Below are 22,158 nucleotides of genomic sequence, written 5' to 3'. Positions count from 1 at the left end.
CTCAGCTTCCCAAACTGCTGGGATTACAGGCGTGAGCCACCATGCCCAGCTGGTAGCATAATTATTTTGACCACTAGTAAGTTTTAAAATTAGAATTAAATGAACTTCAAAAGATTACTAAGAGTATTCTACATAAGCCTCCAGTATAAAATCTTGCATATAAATGTGATTTCAGTCTTAAGTCTTATATGAAACTATCATCTGTGATTTATATTTGTGGAGAATGTCAGAAATATTTTAGAGATAAAATGACATTGTACTGGGCCCTGAATTTTCCCAGGAATTTAATACAGACTCTTCATGATGTTTTGTTTCTACTTTGTAACAGCATCAAAGTAAATTTACACATATACCTCATCTATGCTAACTTTAATGTTTTCCATTCCATTTTAGTATTTTCAAATAGAGAAAGCTTCTAACACAGGATGAGATGCAATTATTTACACAGATTTTTTTTAAACACAAAATTCTTGAAAAATAGTCTCCCTGCTTGTTTCGTAGAGGAGAAAAACCGCAAGAAAAAAGAAGGAAGCGTACCTCACTGGCAATTTCTCTGGAGGCTTTGGCGTGCTTGATTTCAATGGCATCTGCCCTTATGTCATAGCCTTTCTGCTTGGACTCATTCCAGTCTTTTTGGTAGAGTTTCTATAGGGGGAAAATATAGGTTTGTTTACAAGAATGGAAAAATAAGCAAATATACTCGAATTTGTCATAATATAAATCATACTGTAATGTACTCAGTATAAGAAAAAAGCATTCATTTCCGGGTTCTTCTGGTTGTTGTCCATTTCCTTTGTGGTGTACAGGATACTTCCGGTTAAAATTTCAAAGCTAAACATCAAACTCTATTAATGTTTGAATATTTGCATCCATCACAATATGGTATGCGTTTGAAAATATCCCACTACAAGTACATGGAACCTAAGGATTAGTGGGGAAGCCAGAGAACCTTTATCAAGGTATCGGGTAAGATCTGATAAGATTTTTCTCCCCCTAATTTTGCCCTTTGACTTCAGAAGTTTCTGCTAAAGGGTTGTGACATAGATATCATATATAGCCTGCCATTTGGATGTAATTAAAAATGGTCTTTTGTCTTTCTTATGGCCTTGATGTCAAATGATAAAGTCCTGGATCAATTTAAAAAACCTAAGATGATAACAGAGACTGTTAAGAGTGAAGGAGGACACCAAAAGGATTCAGGTGTCCCAACTCCTGCAGTCTAGGCACCCAGTGGTGTACCCAAGCACACAGTTAAGAGAGAGGAATTCCATTCATATTGCATTGGGACTGGTAGCTAAAGAGAAAATGTCTAGCACCAAAAGCCACAAACATTGCAAGGTAGGTAATTTGTCTGCTCTAACACTCTCCATGAGCGGACAGATATTGCCTATAAAGGCTTCTACACTTCATGTTCGTGCCACTTACATTGCTGATTTGCAAGGCATTGATGTGGGCCTGCAGCATCTCCGGAGTATCAGAAGGAATGGTGATGTTGCTTTTATCTTTATTCCAGGCTTCTTGATACAGTTTCTGTGGAGAGAAGGGAAACGGGAAATCAATATCTGAAACATTAAGTCTTAGCTAATGTTTAGCTAATAGTTAGCTAATGTAAGCCTTGGCTAACTACTCAATCTGGAAAAATGTTTTTACGTATGTTTATAATAGTTAATTTTATGTGTCAACTTGGCTGGGGCACAGTACCCAGACATTTAGTCAAACATTATTTTAGGTGTTTGTGTGAAAGTATTGTTAGAATGAAGTTAACATTTAAATCAGTAGATTCCAAGTAAAGCAGACTACCCTTCATGATGTGGGTGAGCCTCATCTAATTAGTTGAAGACCTTGATAGAAAAGACAAACCTCCCCCGTAAAAAGGAATTCTGCCAGCAGATGGCCTTTGGGTTTGAATTGCAACACATCCCTCAGTCTCCAGCCGGTTGGCTTACCCTGCAGGCTTTGGACTTGCCAGCCTTTATGATCTCAGGAGCCAATTCCTTAAAGTCTGTCTTTTTCTGTGTGTGTGTACACACACACACACACACACACACACACACACACACACACACCCCCTATTGGTTCTGTTTCTCTAGAGAATCTGGACTAATACAATGTTCTATTATTACGTAGCATGACACTACATGTCTCAGTATTTAATATGAGGTCCACAAATATTTGTGTTCCTGAGTTGCCATGGAGTGACATTTTCATTGCAGTGCTTCAAAGTGTGTATGTGTGGTAGAAGAAAGGCCTGTTGGTGTTGGTCAGAGTTCCATTTTCAGTGTGTCTTCACTAGTGAAGACATTTTTAGAGTTGCTCCTCTCACCAAAATTCTTTGAAGAAGTCCAGTCTATGGTCTCGGTTTGGGTGGTATCATTGGAAAACAGAACCCAGAACCAGGAAAGCTTGATAGTAGGATGGTTCTTACCTCACTTATTTGCAGAGAATTGGCTTTTGCCAGGACAACTTCGGGAGTGTCAACAATGCTGGTGAATGACAAAGCTTCTGGTCGTGTCCTATAGAGTCTTTCATTCAGGAGGTCTTGAGCAACCTTCACTCTGTTCATTTCCACCGAGCCTTCTGGCATCCAGCCGATGCCACGCAACCACTCCAGGTCTGCCTTATACACACTCTATAAAGAAGATGTCAGACAAAAATACCATTTCTGACCAACACAGTGAAACCCCACCTATACCAAAAATAAAAAATTATCCGGGCATGGTGGCGCATGCCTGTAATCCCAGCTACTTGGGAGGCTGAGGCAGGAGAATCGCTTGAACCCAGGAGGCAGAGGTTGCAATGAGCCGAGATCTTGCCATTGCACTCCAGCCTGGGCAACAGAGTGAAACTCCATCTCAAAAAAAAACAAACAACAACAACAAAAATTTTAAGTGTTAGACATACCAATCCTTAGCTGAAAAATAAAGCACATGGGGTTGAAGGGATGATAAATGCAGGAGACTGTACTTCCAAAAAAGTAAGACCTGAGATCTCACATGATTCAGGGTTTTTAACATTGATGACAGAAGTAATTTGCAAAAACATAATTATTTACACTAGCCATGAATAACATATAGTAATAATGCTGAATTTCATATAATTATTTGATATTTCAAAAAATTTTATAATTGAAAATTTTTAAAGAAAAATTTTGCTGAATTGGATTCCATTTTAATCCTGTGATATTGACCCAAGGAAATGCTGTTTAGTGTTTTGGAGCTAGCATAATAGCATCAATTATTTTAAAAACATTCAGATGATTTATATTTGTCTGAAATATGTTTTCATTGCCAGAAGTTACAAATGACATGGAAAAAAAAGTCTGGAATCTAGGCTGGGGAGAAAAGGACATGACCTCACTAAGGCTCATCTCTATTTTTGCTTCCCACTACATAACTACTAAAGATGGATTTTATATTAAACAATATGAATGGTACCCCCCAGCCCCACCCCCGGGTTTGTGCAGTGCACGGCCCAGGGGGCTGTCCACAGCGGCACTGACTGGACAATGAACAAATGTACGTCTTCTCCTTCCCCCTTTCCCAAAATTCATATTACGTACATCACTCTGCAGATCATAGGCCTTCTTTGCTTGGATAATGTCGTTTTGATCGGGCATGCATGTCCAGTGATGCAGGTAATTGCGATAATCAATGTCACTGACCAAAGTCTGACATTTCTTGGCCAGCAAGATGCCTAACATGTCCACTGGGCTAGAGAACTTGGTCTTCCACTTCTGGAATTCCTTCTTGTACTCCCTTTCACTTTGAATTTTTCCTGCATGTATGGCACACATAATCTTGGGATCATCTTCAATGCTCTGGGCTCCAATGTGGTGGCCTTTCTGTTTCTCATAGGCTTCCTTGTATTTGTACTAAAATGCCAGAAATACAGATGGAGACATGCAGTTTTAAAACCATGCTCATGCTGACAATTACAGACAACATGAAATGGACAAGAATTTTATTTTACAAATATTTTGGCATTTCTGAACTATTATATTTAAAAGAAATGTTTTATACTGTTATAAAAATAATTGTAATCATGTATCTTCATTGGTGAAAGCATTCCCTGTAGCAACTCTAACTATAATGCCAAAATGTATTTTTATTCTCTGTAACAACAAAGGGAATGGTCTTGGGAGGTAGGAAGTAGGACAGGAAGGTACATGTGGAAATAACTACAGAGTGTGGTCCACCAGCCACCCTCTGGGTTGTTCAGCATGGTGGAGACCACAGAGGGTTAGATGGAAGGTACTCACGTCACTGGCAATGTCCCTGGAGGCCTTGGCACTTTTGATGGAAATAGCATCTGCTCTCAGATCATAGTCCTTCATCTTTGATTCATCCCATCCCTTGGTGTAAAGTTTCTAGGGAAGGGATAATAGATGACAGAAAATAAGAGTGTTTGAGGAAGGTAATAGGCCAGTTCCAGAAAGGAAACTGTTACAGTGGAAAAAGCATTTTAATTACTCTTAGAAAGGTTTAAGCAACAATCAGGAAATCTCTTACTTGGCTGATATTGGCAGAATTACTCTTGGCCAGCAGGATTTCTGGGGTGTCTGGCATCACGTGGATGGAGGTTTTGTCAGCATCCCAAGCTTCGGTGTATAAATGCTACAGGGCAGGGCGGGGTGGGGCATGGGGAGAGGGAGTATAAGACCTTTTGTTAAAGCCAATAACATCATTACAGTTGTTAGCAAATTTAACTTGCATTTAACTATACAATAGCTCTTTCTAATGCTTGTGGGAGGTGAGGGAAGTAAAAGGGTCATGGGGAAAGTAAAACAGCAATATTTAAATAGCTGTACAATGGTTTCATAATTAATATGATGCAATATAATGGTTACTATTAGTGATTCTTTTCATCCAGTGAATCACAAGCTTATTCAGACATCCAAAGATGGAGCTCAGTTGTAGAACTATGAGACAGTAGAAATCCCTAGACTTCAGAGTCAATCCCAAGTGCAAACCCAACTGTACTATTTCCAAGCTGTGTGATCTTGAGAAAGGTACATAACCCTTCACATTCCTCATTTCTGAGAGGGGGATAATCTTTCTTTTTTATTTAGTATTTTTTGAAGATGATCCATAACATATATAAAATGCCCAAGTCACAGCAGATACTCAACGATTTTTTGGTGATTCCTATTGGTGTTATCATCATGGTTGCTATTGATGGATATAAAAGAGTTTCTGGAGTTGTATACCCCAGACTCTGGAGTTTGCTGTCTGAAGCCACTTTCATATTTGTACTGAGCACTCAATTGTACTAGCCTAATGATTGGAAGGTTTCCAGGCAGGTGTTGGAGAATTCAAGTTCAAGTCAATCTAAAATATGCATATTAAGGGCTGACGCATTGGATAAAAATAGATTGATGAAACTTTGGATGAAAACAAATGATCATCTATCTTGTGTAATAAAACTGAAAGCAGAAATAGCAGCTAGCTTTCAAAAGTGGATTTCCATAACCTAATGTGGAGGAGCAACCCAAGCAACCAATTTGAATGTATACCAGCATTGCTATGAAACACTATGTGTTTCCCAGCCTCAGAATGAAATGTAAAATGGCTTATATTCCTTACCAGATGGCTAAAGACACGTAAGTGGCCTGAATCTGCTCTGCCTAGGAGAATGTGTAATGAAGGGTAATGCATTTGTGATGTTTCCAGGTCACTGCTCAGAAGGGTGACTGTATCACTCCAGGGAAATCGTTCCAGGCTTATTCAGACATCCAAAGATGGATCTCAGTTATAGAACTATGAGACAGTAGAAATCCCTAGACTTCAGAGAATTAGGGGGCAGGGTATTGAGAGGAGCACACAGGGTCACCTTTAATTCAAGCAGATGCTCTGTTAAAGGGCTGCATGAGAATTAGGCCTATGACACCTCCTTTCTCAGGGAACCCTTAGGGAATTTCCTACTTTATGAGCCAAATCTGTGGAAGGTATGATTCTGGCAACAGGAAACAGCTGGAGACTCACCTTGCTCATTGTCAGGGCATTATTCTTTGCGAGGACAATTTCCGGAGTGTCTGTAATGCATGTGAATTTGAGCTGGTCTCTAGGCTGGCGATACTTCCTGTCACTCAGGATTTCTCCAGCTCTCTTCACCTTCTCGACCTCTACAGAGCCAATGGGAACCCATCCTATTCCTCTCAGCCACTCAAGGTCAGATTTGTAAATAGCCTGAAAATGAAATAATGTCAAATATTTATAGATGTCACCTAGACAGCCTGGTGCCTGACTTAACATACATGGATAATGTATAAGTCTGAATCTTATTTTCGTAAATTTCTGGGAAGACCCACAGGATTGCTTTACTTTGGTTTAGAATGGCTAGTTAAATGCCTGGCTCCTGAAGGTAGCCAATATTTACTGTTTTAAAGACTCACAGAAATCTCTTTAATGCTATTCATTTTCAGCGATACAAAACCACTTTAAGGAAATTACTGCCTGCCTCCTGAAGCAAAGTGTTTCTTCTCTGATTTGATGGCCCCTACTTCCTCTTATGGAAACCGTACTGGGTTGCAATACAGTTGGCTCCTATGTTGTTGGGCAGTGGCTTTCACAGCTTGTCTTGGCATATAGAGAAGAAATGTGCATTACTGGTTGACCACATGTTGCATTAATGTGTTTTTTGGGGGATAAAAAGACATCTTTTTTCGTATGTTTCTATGTACACACTTCCAAGTCAAAGAGTACATCTCTTTTTACTCATATTTATCTTATCCTCCATCCTCTTTCTTGTATTAGAATTCAAGTGAACAAATACATTTTTTTTTTCTTTCATTTTCTTCTTTGAATATAAACAATTGGTTGAAGGGAAATTTTTCTTGTAAGGAAGGGTAACAATTCTTTTTGTTTTTATAGCTTTTGGGGAATCTCTCTTTTTTTAACTGTCACTGCTTTTATCATTCTTCCAGAAGTGCTTGATTTAATCAGAGCTTGATTAAAACAAGGAGCTACCATATCAATGAGGTAATATTTGAGTCTCCAAAGGACTCTATTGGCCAACAACAGAAGTGTCTAACATATTTCTAGGGAGCTATTGTTCTCAGGTTTCTTAGACAAATTGTCTTAATAGGTATAATTCATTTTTAAACTTCCTTTCAGAAGTTACAATAGATAATTCCTATAAGTTAAATAGACACAAAATTATAATGCAATTGATTCATTTGGAAAATTAGGTTGTTTAGAACAGGAATTCTTAACTTGGCATCAGTGAACTTGGATAGAAAAAATATGTAACATCCTCTCATTTTCATTAACCTCTAACTGAAATATAGCATTTCATTCCATTATAAGTATTACATTATAGTAGTATTCACACTACACCTGACTTCGTCAGCTTTAGAAATCTCAAATCTTTTTATGTCCTATTATAGTTTGATATAGTTTGGCTCTGCATCTTCATCCAGATCTCATGATGAATTGTAATCCTCGATGTTGGTGGAGGAGCCTGGCGGTAGGTGATTGGATCATGGAGGGGGACTTCCCCCTTGGATAGTGAATTCTCATGAGATCTGGGTGTTTAAAAGTGTGTAGCACTTCCCCCTTTGCTCTCTCTCTCCTGTTCTGCCATGTGAAGATGTGCTTGCTTCCCCTTCACCTTCCATCATGATTGTAAGTTTCCTGAGTCCTCTCCAGCCATGCTCCAGTACAGCCCATGGAACTGTGAGTCAATTAAATCTCTTTTCTTCATAAATTACCCAGTCTCAGGTAGTTCTTTCTAGCAATGTGAGAACAGACTAATACGAGTTGTTGCTGATGTCTTAAAAGTATTTATGCTCATCACTTCTTTGAAATTAGTTATTACAGTCACTGCTAGAACTTTTTCCTTAATGTGTTAATGAAAAGCACATTACAGGTTTGGTTTAATACTTTGATAATGATATTTCAATATGATTGGTTTATTTTGAAATTAAACACATATTTTATTTTGTGCATTTCAGAACATTATCCTAAAGAGGTGTCTGTAGGTTTCACCAGACTGGAAAGATTCCATGGCCAAAAGAGTTAGAATGCTTTTCTAAACCATTACTGAAGAATATTAGAGCCACTCACATCACTCTGCAGGTCATAGGCCTTCCGAGCCTGAATGACATCGTTCTGATCAGGCAGGCAGATCCATTCATGCAGGGGATGCCTGTAGTCTATGTCGCTTACAAGGATCTGACACTTCTTGGCCGTAACCATCCCCAGCATGTCCACTGGGCTGCTGAACTTGGTCTTCCACTTCTCAAAGTCTTTCTTGTACTCCCTGTCACTCTGGATCTTGGCCGCATGGATGGACCACAGCATCTTCGGGTCATCCTCAACGTTCCGGGCCCCAATGTGGTGGCCAAGCTGTTTGCGGTAGCCTTCCTTGTACTTGTACTAAAGAAAAGAGATAAGAGTATAATGACAAGAACATCTTACATAATCATGTTTCATAGGTTCACACACATATTGTTTCTTTTTCTTTTCCCCATAACTATTGTGAAGGAGAAAGGTGAATATCATCAACCCTATTTTTAAAAGTCAAAACCTGAACCTAGCAGGGGTTTAGTGATTTGCACAGTCACACCACAAGCAGGTGGCAGCATGAGCCTAGAATGAAGAGCTTCTCGTTCCTAATATTTTTCCTCCTCATTATACCACACTGCTTAGTTTACCTTTGATTCCTTAACAAGTAGAGGTAAATATATTGTACAATCTAATGGAGTATCTACTTAAAGACATAGTTATTTTCCCCAAACTGTTTGACATTAAGAAAATTTTAGAATAGTTCCCTTATTAGAACTTATAATAGACTTCTCAGTCAAGGATATGTGTTACATTTAGATAGAGTTTATGTGTCGCCAGGAAATGACTCTTATTAGCCTATCAACACCACTGAGCTTTCACTATGAGTCAGTTTTTCTACCTTTAAGATTCAAGAATAACACATTATGGTCCATTTCACCATGAGACGATTATGGTGTGGGCTTCTCCAGCTTAACAGCAAGAAAAGTTTTGATAATAGGGCGTGTGTCCTTAACCTTGGCAAAATAAACTTCTAAATTGATTGAGATCTGTTTCAGATACTTTTTAGTTTACAGAAGGAATGAAGCATATGTCTAAGGCATGAGGCCCTTGCAGAAGAGGGAAAGTCTGGATTTGAGTCCTAACGAGGCTTGTTGTAGAATGAGGACACTGGGAACCCTTAGGAGGTGTTTCGCATGTGAAGAAAAGTAGAGAAGAGGCGAGAGCGTGCTGAGAAAAAGCTTTGCTTACTTCGCCCCCTTTTCTTGTGTCCAGTGAGGGACATCTCACCAATTAGGAGTTACAAAGGACAAAACAAATCTCTAAAACGTATCCATCTAGTTTTCTTTTAATGCCAGAATAAATAAATAGAAGTAGTAAGGAAGAGTTTACATGTATATTGGCTATTTCCCACATGTTATTTAAAGGGAATAAATTAATCCCTTTAATTTCACAAACATCTAGGTCAACTGCTGTTCAATTTCCTATGTATTTATTTTTTGGGGTTTTTTTTTTTTTGAAGATGCAGTGTTCAATTTCTGAGGCTCAAAAATATGAACCCATTTTTGGTGTCCATCAAATGCTTTTTTAAAAATAGTGTGTCTCTATTTTTGATTGATTGACAGGTATAATGGGTCTAGAATTTTGTACTTTTCTTTCTTTTTTTCCATTTACAACTTTGTATAGGGAAAAATCACCAAAGGGAATTGAGACCTGTAGGGGTAACTAAATTTCTGGCAAGAAAAATTCTGAAAGCTTCTATTCATCAACATCTTTGAGTAAGAAATGGCTTTTCCAAAAACATCCACTTACATCGCTAGCAATCTCTCTTGAAGCCTTGGCTGCTTGGATTGGAATGGCATCCAGACGCAAGTCACAGCCTTCCTTCTTGGACTCTTCCAAAGCAAGTTTATAGAGTTTCTGTAGAAAAGAAAGTCATTACTCATTACTCCTTCCATAAAAAGTGAAGCTGTTTATTATTACATTTTCTTTGTCCTCGTTTAAACTACAGAAATAATCCAAAAAGTCAATTATTAGGGTGCGTTTATAGATGGCTTTGCCTCATGGGTGCTTAGGATTTTTAAGACATATGTTCCAAACATTGGGATTTATTGACTTGTAAATTTCAACCAAAAAATGAGGGGAAAAAAATCAACATTTTGTTGGCAAAATTTTATTTATCAAACAAGCAGATGTAAAAAAAAGAAAGAAAAAATTATTTATTGGCCAGGTGTGGTGGCTCACGCCTATAATCCCAGCACTTTGGGAAGCTGAGATGGGTGGATCACTTGAGGTCATGAGTTTGAGAAGAGACCAGCCTGGCCAACATGCTGAAACCCCGTCTCCACTCAAAATACAAAAATTAGCTGGGCATGGTAGCGTGCGCCTGTAGTCCCAGCTACTTGGGAGGCTGAGGCAGGAGAATCACTGGAACCCAGGAGGCAGAGGTCTCAGTGAGCCGAAATTGTGGCACTGCACTCCAGCCAGGGTGACAGGATGAAACTATATCTCAAACAAAACAAAACACACTATTTATTATTGTCATCATAATATAAAAGGCCATCTTAATACAAAAGAAGGATAAAAAATAAGGACAATATTTTAAAATGTAATCTATTTAGTTTTATGAAAAACTCAATGCATTGTGCTTATTTTTTCTTATTTTGCTGTGGACTATTATCTCAGACAATGATGCATCTATGGACCCAGGATTTCAGGATCATTGCCCTTATGAAAATGTTGGTTCTGGCAGAAATGCCTGGAAAAATGTTAACATCAAATGATTATCAGAGCGTACTGGAACAGCAAAAGAATATGCGGCTTACTAACTCACCAGATTCAAACCTAGTCCTTGCCTACTCGCTAGCTGCTGAATAAAATAATGACTTGATATCCACATTGACCTGTAGGGGAAAGTTTTAAAAGTATAATTCCCATGGGATATTTATTCATAATAATATTCAATTACTGATAACCCGTTAATAAAATGGTAGTCTACTTTGTGGACCACCACATAGCTCAAAACTGAATCAAGTGAGAACTATCTCTTCTACTGAAAATGGTAGTTCGGAGTATGTGCAATAAATTAGTCAAAACATTTTCCTAAGAAAACAGCTACAATGGTTCATTTTTTGCCTTTCTGTTCATTACAAGATCAACAGTTTACTTACATCACTGTAGTTTATTCGGTTGAGTTTGGCTAACATGATTTCTGGTGTATCGGGCATGACATGAATAGTTTTCTTGTCATTGTCCCAGGCTTCAGTATATAAGCGCTACAAAAAAAAAAAAAAAAAAAAGAGAGAAATTGTTTTTGTGTTCACAGCTATTATTCTTTTGATTATGTGCCAATCATCTCTCTTGTATACAAGGTAGAAATAAAATTATTAAAGCTGCATAAATTCCTTACCTTTGTTTCTTATTAAAATTATTTCAAGAATCTAACTATTAAAGGACTTATCAGTTATGAAAAGTATAATTGGATTGAAGTATTTAAAATAATTTCTAGGTAAGAGTTATTGCACACAGTATTTTTTTTAACAACCTACTAATCCAATCAGAAGCACATAGTACTTTAGGCCGGGTGCGGTGGCTCACACCTGTAATCCCAGCACTTTGGGAGGCCGAGATGGGTGGATCACCTGAGGTCAGGAGTTTGAGACCAGCCTTCAACGTGGTGAAATCCCGTCTCTACTGAAAATACAAAAATTAGCTGGGCATGGTGGCAGGCTCCTGTAATCCCAGCTACTCGGGAGCCTGAGGCAAGAGAATTGCTTGAACCCAGGAGGTGGAGGTTGCAGGGAGCCAAGATCGCGCCATTGCACTCCAGCCTGGGTGACAAGAATGAAACTTTGTCACAAAAAAAAAAAAAAAAAAAGAAAAAAAAAGGAAAAAAGCACATAGTGCTTTTAACAATGGTTTAATATTTTGAAGTATCACTAAGTAATTATGGTATTATAGTGGAAAAATCGTTTAAGAAGGTATCATGATTCTTATTATTATCTTTAAAATGCACTAATATGCCAGAATTTTAAAATTGTTCCGTGGTAACTTTCGATATCTAACAGTGAGGATTGAAGACTCACCTTATTCATGTTCAAAGCATTGTTTTTTGCCAGCACCTGCTCCGGAGTGTCTGTTATACTGGTAAATTTCAGCGTTTCTGGACGCTGACGGTAGATAGTATCACTAAGTAATTCTCCAGCTCTCTTGGCCCTAACAACTTCCAAGGAATCAATAGGAACCCAGCCAATGCCTTTCATCCATTCAAGGTCTGACTTATACAAATTCTGCAGATCAACAGATAACAAACACATTTATTAATTAGTGTTTCAGATTCATAGTTACAAAATGGGTTATCCTAGAGAAACACAAAAGTGCTGATGAATAGTTAAGGTTCCCAGCATAGTAATTCACTCACTCACACGCATTATTGAATCCTAAGCATATTTTTTTTCTGAGCATTTTTTTGGTACAGAGGAGTACACCAAGAATGATCAAAGATCTTCTTTTAAAGTAAAAGACATCGTCCTGCCTATGAGAGTATTACAAGATTTTTACACAGAAGTATGCTTTTTTAGCCTTGGAAAATGTACTCTAATAGTTCCAAATAAAACCACATACTCTGATGTTGTGTGAGTGCTGCAGTCAAAAAATTCTCACTGTTATTTCCATCTTCAAAAATCACAAAACTTCAAGCGTATAAAGGAAATGTGATGTTGTAGAAATATGTTTGGCATTTCCCTAATTATTCATTTTATTTTACTCTCAATAGATATGCTCAATGTTGGTAAGTATTAGATGACTGGTTTTGATAAACACAAGAAATAGAATTTCCCCATCAGTAAGTGTAAAATGTAAATTAAAGTAATTTAGCATAATATGCTTTTCCTCTCACTATCTCCATACTACCGTCTGCCAACAAACACACACATTTTTTTACTTCCTTAGCCAAAAGTTTGCAGTGATATATTTTTAAGGGTTAAGTTTCATCTGATTCAGACAAAGGAAGCCTGAATCCCTAGGAAGATTTATACCTGTTTAGAATTGATAATATTTACTTTATTTCCTCTCGTGCAGAGAACTTTTGGAGGAGAAAACAAATTGTAGTACCTCCATTGGGAAACTCCTTTCAGACATTTAATTGTAAATTGTTTGAAATATACAAACAAATTGCAGTTCATCGGCACTATTCAGAACCCACAGACACGTTTCAGATCCGCTTTTAACAAGCAGAGCTAACATCAAGGAAACTCACATCACTCTGGAGGTCATAGGCTTTCCGTGCATGAATGATGTCATTCTGGTCGGGCAGGCAGATCCATTCATGCAGAGGATGTTTATAGTCCACATCGCTAACCAAGGTCTGACACTTCTTGGCCAAAACGATACCAAGCATGTCCACTGGGCTGCTGAACCTTGTCTTGTATTTCTCAAAATCTTTCTTGTACTCACGGTCACTCTGCACTTTGGCAATGTGGAGGGACCACATTATCTTGGGGTCATCATGTACTGCTCGGGCGCCGATGTGGTGACCCAACTGTTTACGATATGCTTCTTTGTATTTGTACTGAAAGAGAGAATCCAATAAAGAAGAAGGAAGCACAAAGGGCTATTCCCTGTTGTTCTTTCTGTGGCGGTGCTTTCTATGAAATCTTTAAGGCAACAGAGGAGTTTCACTGGTCATGCTGCTGTAATGCCGCATACTGGACTGTTGTGCTCATTGGCACATCTCCACAGAATAACCCCACAGTAGTTCCTTTATATATGCTAGAGAATCATATGTTGGCAAAAAATGATAAAAAGTGAATACTGAAGAGTCCAATTACAGTAATAAACCATGACAGTGTCTCAGAAATCCATCATGTCAGTGAGCCTATTTAAGAACACACCTGGGGCGTATGTTTACATGGATCATTAAAATTTTCTAGCATAGTCTGAGAAATAATTTCCTCTTCAGAAATGATTTGGGAGGGATAGTTTTGAAATGGACAATTTCTGTTATTTAATAGGTAGAGAGTTTAAGTTTTACAAGATGAAAATTCTGGGAATCTGTTGTACAACAATATGAATATACTGAACCCCACCAAACAGTATACTTGAAAATGGTTAAGATGGTAAATTATATATACATATATATAATATATACAAATACATATACATATATAATATATACATATATAAATACATATATTTAACCAGAATTAAAAATTTTTTAAACCTATAAAAATGAATAATTTTACTACTCTTGGATTAATTTTTAAGATGTCCAGGGACCTGATGTTTTCATTTTTAGGGTAAAGAAATATTGGTTCTGTGCACCGCATAGAAAGAAGACTTTGTCCTTCTATGTTCTTTTTCAAGTGATGGGGCAAACTCAGTTAAGCCTGCTTCTTTTCTGGCATCTTTGCCTTGCATGTGTTCCAAGGAAGCTCCTGAGGTTTTGAGTAGCTCAGCTTACATACATCTAACTTTAATCGAGGCACTCACTCCTATTGAGCAAAGACTAAAAATAGGGAGTCAAATGAGCCACATTCCAGTCTAGGCTATGCCTCTGTGATGCTTGTGATCTTGGGCAAGTTATCTGTATCTCAAGCCTCAATATATTTGCCTATGCACTGAAGGGAGTTAAGGTGGACGATGACCAATGCAGACGTCCAGCTGTACTCCCTGTGTGGCTGACGTGATGGTAAGAAATGTTAGGACTTGATCAGCTCTTACATCACTGGCAATATCTCGAGAGGCCTTGGCAGCCACGATGGGAATGGCATCACTTCTCAAGTCATAGCCTTCTTTCTTGGCTTCTTCCATGGCCTGACGATAGAGGTTCTGAAGAAAGAAGGAGTAGCTTTTAAATACAGAATTCACATTCACTCGAAAAATATATTTTTTGTCAGAGGAAGTCCACTTTTGGATTCATAACTACACGAGTATGTTCAGTCTTAAATCAGAAAAAGAACTCTTACTTTCTGTTTATCCTTGGATATTTATTTAAATGAAAGTTTCACATTCAGCAAGTTTTAACATCACAACCTCTCTTTGCACAAATCTTATAAATGTTATACATTAAATGAACAGCTTTTGTGCTTAGATTGTTCACCATTTGCCCTTTTCATGAAACAACCAAGAAATGTTGATTTATTTAATTCCAAATTTGAATTGGGAACATTTTTACTAGCAGAGAATAGTATCATATAACAACATATAGTAATACTACCACTAAGAGGATGTGTCCATAATCAAATTTAGTGCCGAACTAAGGATGTGTCACTCTTTCTGAATCTCTCTGTTCATGTTGATTTGCTCCCTATTATTTCATCAACTGCTGGAAGTTGTTAGCAGACATGAGGGTAGCAGGTACCAACGATTTAGGAGTCAAAACTGCAAAACTGATAAAATTTTATTTATTAACTTCTTCTGTGAATTGAGAAAGCACCACCACTGTTCAATTTCTCTGGTGGGACAGACGTGTACAGAAGACAAAACACAAATGTTCCATGGAAGTGTCATTTGAGAACCACACATTGAACAAATCATCTATACAATGACTTTTAGCCCTTTTAGTGAACCAGTGATAAAAATTTTGACTGATTCTGTATCCTCTTAACAAAAAATTTTACATAATTGCCAACATTGGTATTCAATAAATCAAAACAAGATAAATATATAGTTTGATAACAATTTTTAAACATAAAAAATAAAAATTTATTGGATCTCTTAATGAGACTTGTAGGAGCTCATGGTGGTTTGATTACAAAGTTTTGATGGGCAATCATGAAATAAGTTGTCTGGTAGAGTTTTGTGTGTGTGTCTTTTTTTAAATTGTTGTTGTTGTTTTTTGTTTTTTGAGACAGTCTCACTCTGTCACCCAGGCTGGAGTGCAGTGGCACAATCTCAGCTCACTGCCTCCCAGGTTCAAACGATTCTCGTGCCTCAGCCACCAGAGTAGCTGGGATTACAGGTGTGTGCCACCATGCCCAGCTAAGTTTTGTATTTTTTAGTAGAGATGGGTGTTGCTAATCTCAAACTCTTGAACTCAAGTGATCTCTCCTGCCTCAGCCTCCCAAATTGCTGGGATTTCAGGCATGAGCCACTGCACCCAGCCATGTTTGGTAAAGTTTCATTTTAATACTTTCAGACATGCACCATAGTAACTACTAGGATGAGTATTACTATTTCTTTTTCTTTATTTAAAAAATGAAATCCTTATATTATCATACTTAGTCAAATATTTTAATGTATGTTTTAATACTTTAAAATGTATACTTTCCACCTTTTGCAAAACTTCAAACCTACAAAAAGTTGCAAGAATGCTACGATGAATACCAACTACCCAATTTGTTAACATTTTTGCCATATTTGCTTTCTGTATCTCTTTCTCTTTATATGTTTATGTATTTCTTCATTTTACTTATTATTATTTTCAATTATTGAACTGATTAAGAGAAAACTGTACACATCATGGCCTTCATCCTTGAATACTTTACCATATATTTCCTAAGAATAAAGATATTTTTAATTAACCACAGTATATGTATCAGACTCAGGAAATTTAACATATTGATACAGTATTATTGTCTAGTACTATTCTCTTTTTTATCAAATATACAATGAATATTCCAATTTCATCAAATGTCCCAATAATTTCCTTTATGCAATGTTGCTTTTCTATCCAGAATTCAGTACAAAAGAATGAGTAGTATTTAGTTGTCTGGTTTCTTTCTTCACCTTTAAACCATGCCTTTTTTGTTTTAATGTGAGAGAAGAGTAACTATGAAAGAAGTGGGACACCACTCAAACTGTAGGGGCATTCTTGGGCAGATAATTTAGAAGAGCACATGTATGGAAGTTGAAGCCATGTTAACTGATTTACTTAAAACGATCCATGCCACTTCACCCCTTGGAAAGCCTTTGAGTAACCTCAAGAATGGTTGCTGAGGTTTGAAAGCAGCTCATCTATATCCAAATGCAGTCTTTAGATCAATCTACGATTGAATAATTTAATCTTTAATTTCACTTTCCCCCTTTCCTCCTTTAAGAGGTTTACTGAGTTAGATAAAGCAGACACAGTAGCAGTAGATAGTTCTGGAAAATAATTTAGAAATAATATGTGGCTTTAAGGGAAAAACTACAATGATTTACAGTTCTGTAAGGCTTTATCATCCCTCTACTTTATGCTGTTCAGTGTACTTTTCATTGTTGAGGCTGTGTAAAGACAAAATCTTAAATGTAAGGAAAATCCCGAAAAAGCGTGATACAAATAATTAAACTTCATTTTTATGCCCCATTCTCAGATTAGATTGAATTAAGGATACTGGACTAGTATCTGGAGTTTAAGTATGTCACAGAGGCACTTAATATTTCTTAATATTTTTAATGACTTAAGACCTTAGAGGGTCACTATTGTGTTTATAAAGTGGATTATTAAGATGCGTCAGTTTACAGTCTTTTCAAGATGAGATTTTATAAGAAAAAGCTAAAGTAAAAATAAGAATCAATTTAATATCTTTGAGATAAATTCCAGAGGGAATTCGTTTTTCTTCAAAATTTCTAGGAATGTTTCTTTTGAAACTGGAAGGTCAAATACTTCATTTATTATGTTTTTAAAGAATAAATGCTCACATTTTAAAAATGGTGTAAGTGGGAAAAAAAGTGCTTCAATCATCTCATGGCTTCAGGACAAAAAAATAGAGTTCTTTAATTCTTTCAACATTTAAAAAAGATGCAGCGCTTCAAAGGAGAGAACACTTTTATCTATCATCAAGGATGTATTTTAAAGCTTGTTACTTAAGAAAACTAGAATAGGTAAATGAGAATTTGAGAGGAAAAAATAGATGTGTTTGTTTTGTTTTACATTTATGGAATGAAGGTATCACGGGCAATGGGTTGAGAAGAAATTCTAGTGGGTCATTCTGAAATGTGATCTTAGATCCCTCAGGGAATCAACATGATCATGCAATTTTATTTTTATTTATTTGTATGTATTCATGGGGGATGAGTGCAATTTTGCTACATTAATATATTGCACTGCGGTGAAGTCAGAGCCTTCAATGCATGATCATGCAATTTTAAAGAAAGTAAATCCAGCTGAAAATTTTAGAATTAAAAAATAGTCCAATATCCTTGCAGCAGTCTGAAAAAAAAAAAACTACCTCAATTCCACTAATGTAAACAAATGAGAGAGGCTTAAGAGCTTCATTATAATCTGGAATAGAAACTAACTTCATCTACCTTGGATAAAATAAACCTCCTAGGGGAAGATAATCCAACTGAGAAGCTCTGTGGCCAAGAGAAAATGTCCCATTCAAAAGTGACTGAAGCCAAGGCCAATCAAATATTTATAATCAGGCTTGTCCTTTCGTCTGTTTTATAATGCTGGAGAAAGTGAAATCATACCCTCTTCATTTTACTGGTCATGATTATTTGATATAAGCATGCCTCCTCTTTAAGGCTACATTATTATAGGCAAAAGTAATTAATATGGGTAAAATAATAAATCTGGTCATCATTTAAGTACTAATTTAAATTAGTACTTAAATTTTTCAGTGCTCTCAAACTGAAGAAGACTCTGCCTTCCTTTTTTTCTAAAAAAAAAAAAAAAAAGAAGACACATAAACATGTTTAAGAAATTAGTATTCTTCTTGAATCAACCATATAATTTTTTGACTTTGGCAAGAACAATTGAGCAAGAAGCTATTTATGCAGCGGTATTTCTGGACTGCAAAGATATGCAATGACAAGTTTAGCAAGGCTGAAGATAGTGCATAAAAGAATGTATTTTATTGTTCTCAGGCAATTTGAAATGGGTGAATTTAAGAATTCTCATTTCAGTTCTTGTAAATAAAGCTCAAGTTATTTTGAGCACATTAAATACATCTAATTTTCATGGTGACTTGAGTGTAAAGGAGAGACATTAAAGTTTATTAAACAAATACTTTGCACCAGGCTCCACACTGGGCATGTTAAATATTTTACTTTATTTAGTCATTATTTAAACATTCTTTAAGATAAGCATTTTAATCCTATTTTACAGATGAGGTAATTGAAGAAAAGAAACTGCACAAATTTTGAAGCAAGTGCTAATTTGATTAATAGCAATTATTTTTAATGAAAATTATGTTTAGTCATTAATAGTTGACTTTAGATATTTTTTCCCTCCCGAAATGAAGATATTTTTGTGTCTGTCTATCTGTCTGTCTGTCTAATCTACCTACCTTTCTATCTACCTATTCTTAAATACAATGATATGTATATTCAAGGTAGGGTAAATGGCATAAAAAGCCAACTAAGCTAACTGGCTTACGTGAGGATTAATTTTATAATTCTGGCATTTCTACATCAGCAAAAATCAATGTGGCCAGACCAAAGAAATAAAACAAATGATCTTACCTCACTGTAATTTATTTTATTTTGTCTTGCCAACATGATTTCAGGTGTATCAGGCATAATATGCACTTGGGTCTTGTCTTTGTCCCAGGCTTCTGTGTATAAGTGCTGTGAAGGATAAAAAGATTAAGGAATTAGAAAAACAGTTTGCTGTAAACAGAAGTTTTCAATGAAGAAACCATGAAAAAGTTGAGAGCCAGCTTTCTTGTCTGTTCCATGTGCTGTATGTTAACATTCTTTCAACCTCTTTGATTTTACAAGATATTTATTGTAACAAAATATAAATGTATACTAAGATGTGAAAGGAAAAAATTATATATATATATATAATCAAACACACACACACACATATACACACCTGCGTATGTGTGTTTGGTAACCAGGTCACTGCCACCCCAATTAAATAAAAAGCAAGTATTTCCCAAGCATATATTCATATCCATATCTGTACTATGGTTATATTAACAAATCTTTCCCACGATTTTATTTGATGCTGTTTGTTGTTAGTTTATTAGCTGCAAATGTACCTGTATGTGCTAGCTTTAGATTTCTTTTTGATAAATGTTATGAAGATTTGCATCTTTTTTTTTTTTTTTTTTTTTTTAATGAGACAGAGTTTCACTCTGTTGCCAGGCTGAAATGCAGTGGCACAGTCACGGCTCACTGCTCAACCTCTCCAGGCTCAGGTGATCCTCTCCAGACTCAGGTGATCCTCCCACCTCAGCCTCCCAAGTACCTAAGACTACAGGTGTGCATCACCACACCTGGGTAATTTTTGTATTTTTTGTAGAGACAGGGTTTCCACATGCTGCCCAGGCTAATCTCAAACTGCTGAGCTCAAGTGATCTGCCCACTTCAGCCTCCCAAAAGTGTTGAGATTACAGGTGTGAGCCACAATGCCCGGCTTGCATCTTTCTTGTTTGTTCTGTGCTTACCTAAATGTGTACTCAGCAAGAAAGAAACCTTCATACCAAACCATGTATAACTAACTCATAGACTTCAAACAATTTGAACCCAAAATAGCCGTCCCATTCTTAACTCTGGCTATTTCACAAGAGATGTCAAAGCAGAAATGCTCCCATATATTGTTACCTAACAGAATAGAGAATTCAACTGAATCACTATACACTGGATAGCAATTTAATCGGATTAAAAAAAAGAGACTAACTTAATTAACAATAGGTATCTTAAATGACATACAGCCCTGTCTTATTTTCCTACAAATTGGGGGCTCACCTTGTTCATGTTGAGGGCGTTGTTCTTGGCCAGCACCTGCTCCAGAGAATCAGTCACACTGGTAAATTTCAGCTTGTCCGGAGGCTGGCGGTAGATGTTATCACTCAGTATTTCGGCAGCCCTCTTGCACTTGACCACATCCACAGACCCAATGGGGACCCAGCCAATGCCTCTCAGCCACTGGAGATCAGATTTGTAAATGTTCTGGAGAGATTAAACACAAAAGCGAGTATTACTGAAGTTGTTCTAACATGATTTCAAAAATAAAAAAATAACACTAGAAAGCTTGGATAGTCAAACTTCATGTATATGTCCTTCAATATATGAAGGCCAAATTGAATATAGTTTCAGGTATTACTTTCTTTCTCTCCAAAAAAAGTAAGGGGAAGAGATGCCTAAAAAATGAGCAGAGAGAAGAAATGCCATCCCTTCTGAGGGTTCTACCTAATCCTAGACCACTGTCTCAGTATTTCTGTGAATTACTATTATGAGCACAGTTACCATGGATCTTAATTACTCACATCGCTCTGGAGGTCATAGGCCTGCCGAGCATGCATGACATCATTCTGGTCGGGCAGGCACGTCCACTGGTGCAGGTAGTTCTTGTAGTCCACGTCGCTGACTAAAGTCTGGCACTTCTTGGCCAACACCACCCCCAGCATGTCCACTGGGCTGCTGAACTTCGTCTTCCACTTCTCAAAGTCCTTCTTGTACTCCCTGTCACTCTGGATCTTGGCCACGTGCATGGACCACATCATCTTGGGGTCATCTTCAATGTTCCGGGCTCCAATGTGGTGGCCGAGCTGCTTGCGGTAACCATCTTTGTATTTGTACTGAAATAAAGGTGATCATTTCAAAAATAAAAATGAATAGAAAGGCTTAGAAGTCTCATTAATTTAAAACTTTATTATTTTAAAATTGCTCATTCTTGCAGAGAAATGAAAGAATCTGAGTATCAGTTTATCTCCTCTCCTAAATTCTTATTAGACTCTACAGCACTAATCTAATGGGCAGTAGTCTAATGGGAAGCCTCATAAATAATCTAACAGTAACAGTCTAATGGGAATAGTCCAGTGGGAAGACAGGCCAAACTACATGGTCCTATGGCTTGTAGACGTTAAGTTTCTGAAAATAAAGGAAGCAACACTTCCAGAAGATCATTCGGTGCTGTGTACTGCCGTTTCTTCATCTTGGGCCCATGAAATCACGAACCCAGAAATTTTACATGTGATTTTGGGACTGCTATTCCTGAGTCCACAGATACCATTTTATCCCTCCATTCAACACATCCACACTCCTTCCTAAATCCCGCTCTGCTGGTGCACTTGACTCCCTGAAATAGTCTGGATTATGTTTCCATCCTATAAGCCCTGCTCTGTTGGAGATCAAATTTGACTGAGGTTTGTTTGGGATTCCTCAAGTGAGAAAATGGAATATATATCTACGAAAAAGCATTTTGTTGTTGGTGGTGGTGGTAAGGGCTAACTGGATATTTTCTCTCTATTTCAGACAATGCACCACACCAATCCTAACA

General features: G+C 37.0%; 1 protein-coding gene across 42 annotated transcripts in view; it reads right to left on the bottom strand.

The window, feature by feature from the left end:
• The window catches only part of NEB (nebulin), a 224,169-nt gene that overhangs the window by 101,111 nt on the left and 100,900 nt on the right, over positions 1–22,158 (bottom strand). For 39 of the 42 annotated variants that reach the window (XM_050750407.1, XM_050750362.1, XM_050750367.1 and 36 more), the window contains 16 exons: positions 21,146–21,457; positions 20,625–20,828; positions 19,392–19,496; positions 14,724–14,831; positions 13,261–13,572; positions 12,089–12,292; positions 11,174–11,278; positions 9,816–9,923; positions 8,064–8,375; positions 5,982–6,185; positions 4,509–4,613; positions 4,259–4,366; positions 3,560–3,871; positions 2,426–2,629; positions 1,426–1,530; positions 538–645 (listed from right to left, as the gene is read on the bottom strand). In XM_050750407.1, the coding sequence (XP_050606364.1) occupies positions 538–645; positions 1,426–1,530; positions 2,426–2,629; positions 3,560–3,871; positions 4,259–4,366; positions 4,509–4,613; positions 5,982–6,185; positions 8,064–8,375; positions 9,816–9,923; positions 11,174–11,278; positions 12,089–12,292; positions 13,261–13,572; positions 14,724–14,831; positions 19,392–19,496; positions 20,625–20,828; positions 21,146–21,457 (2,916 nt within the window). The remainder of the gene's footprint in view (positions 1–537; positions 646–1,425; positions 1,531–2,425; positions 2,630–3,559; positions 3,872–4,258; positions 4,367–4,508; positions 4,614–5,981; positions 6,186–8,063; positions 8,376–9,815; positions 9,924–11,173; positions 11,279–12,088; positions 12,293–13,260; positions 13,573–14,723; positions 14,832–19,391; positions 19,497–20,624; positions 20,829–21,145; positions 21,458–22,158) is intronic. The other 3 variants (XM_050750404.1, XM_050750406.1, XM_050750400.1) reach the window with 2 other exon arrangements.

The sequence above is a fragment of the Macaca thibetana genome, chromosome 12 (assembly GCF_024542745.1).
Source record: "Macaca thibetana thibetana isolate TM-01 chromosome 12, ASM2454274v1, whole genome shotgun sequence".
NCBI lineage: Eukaryota > Metazoa > Chordata > Mammalia > Primates > Cercopithecidae > Macaca > Macaca thibetana.
The sequence above is the reverse complement of the archived record's forward strand: the minus strand, read 5'-3'. Positions and strand labels throughout refer to the sequence as shown.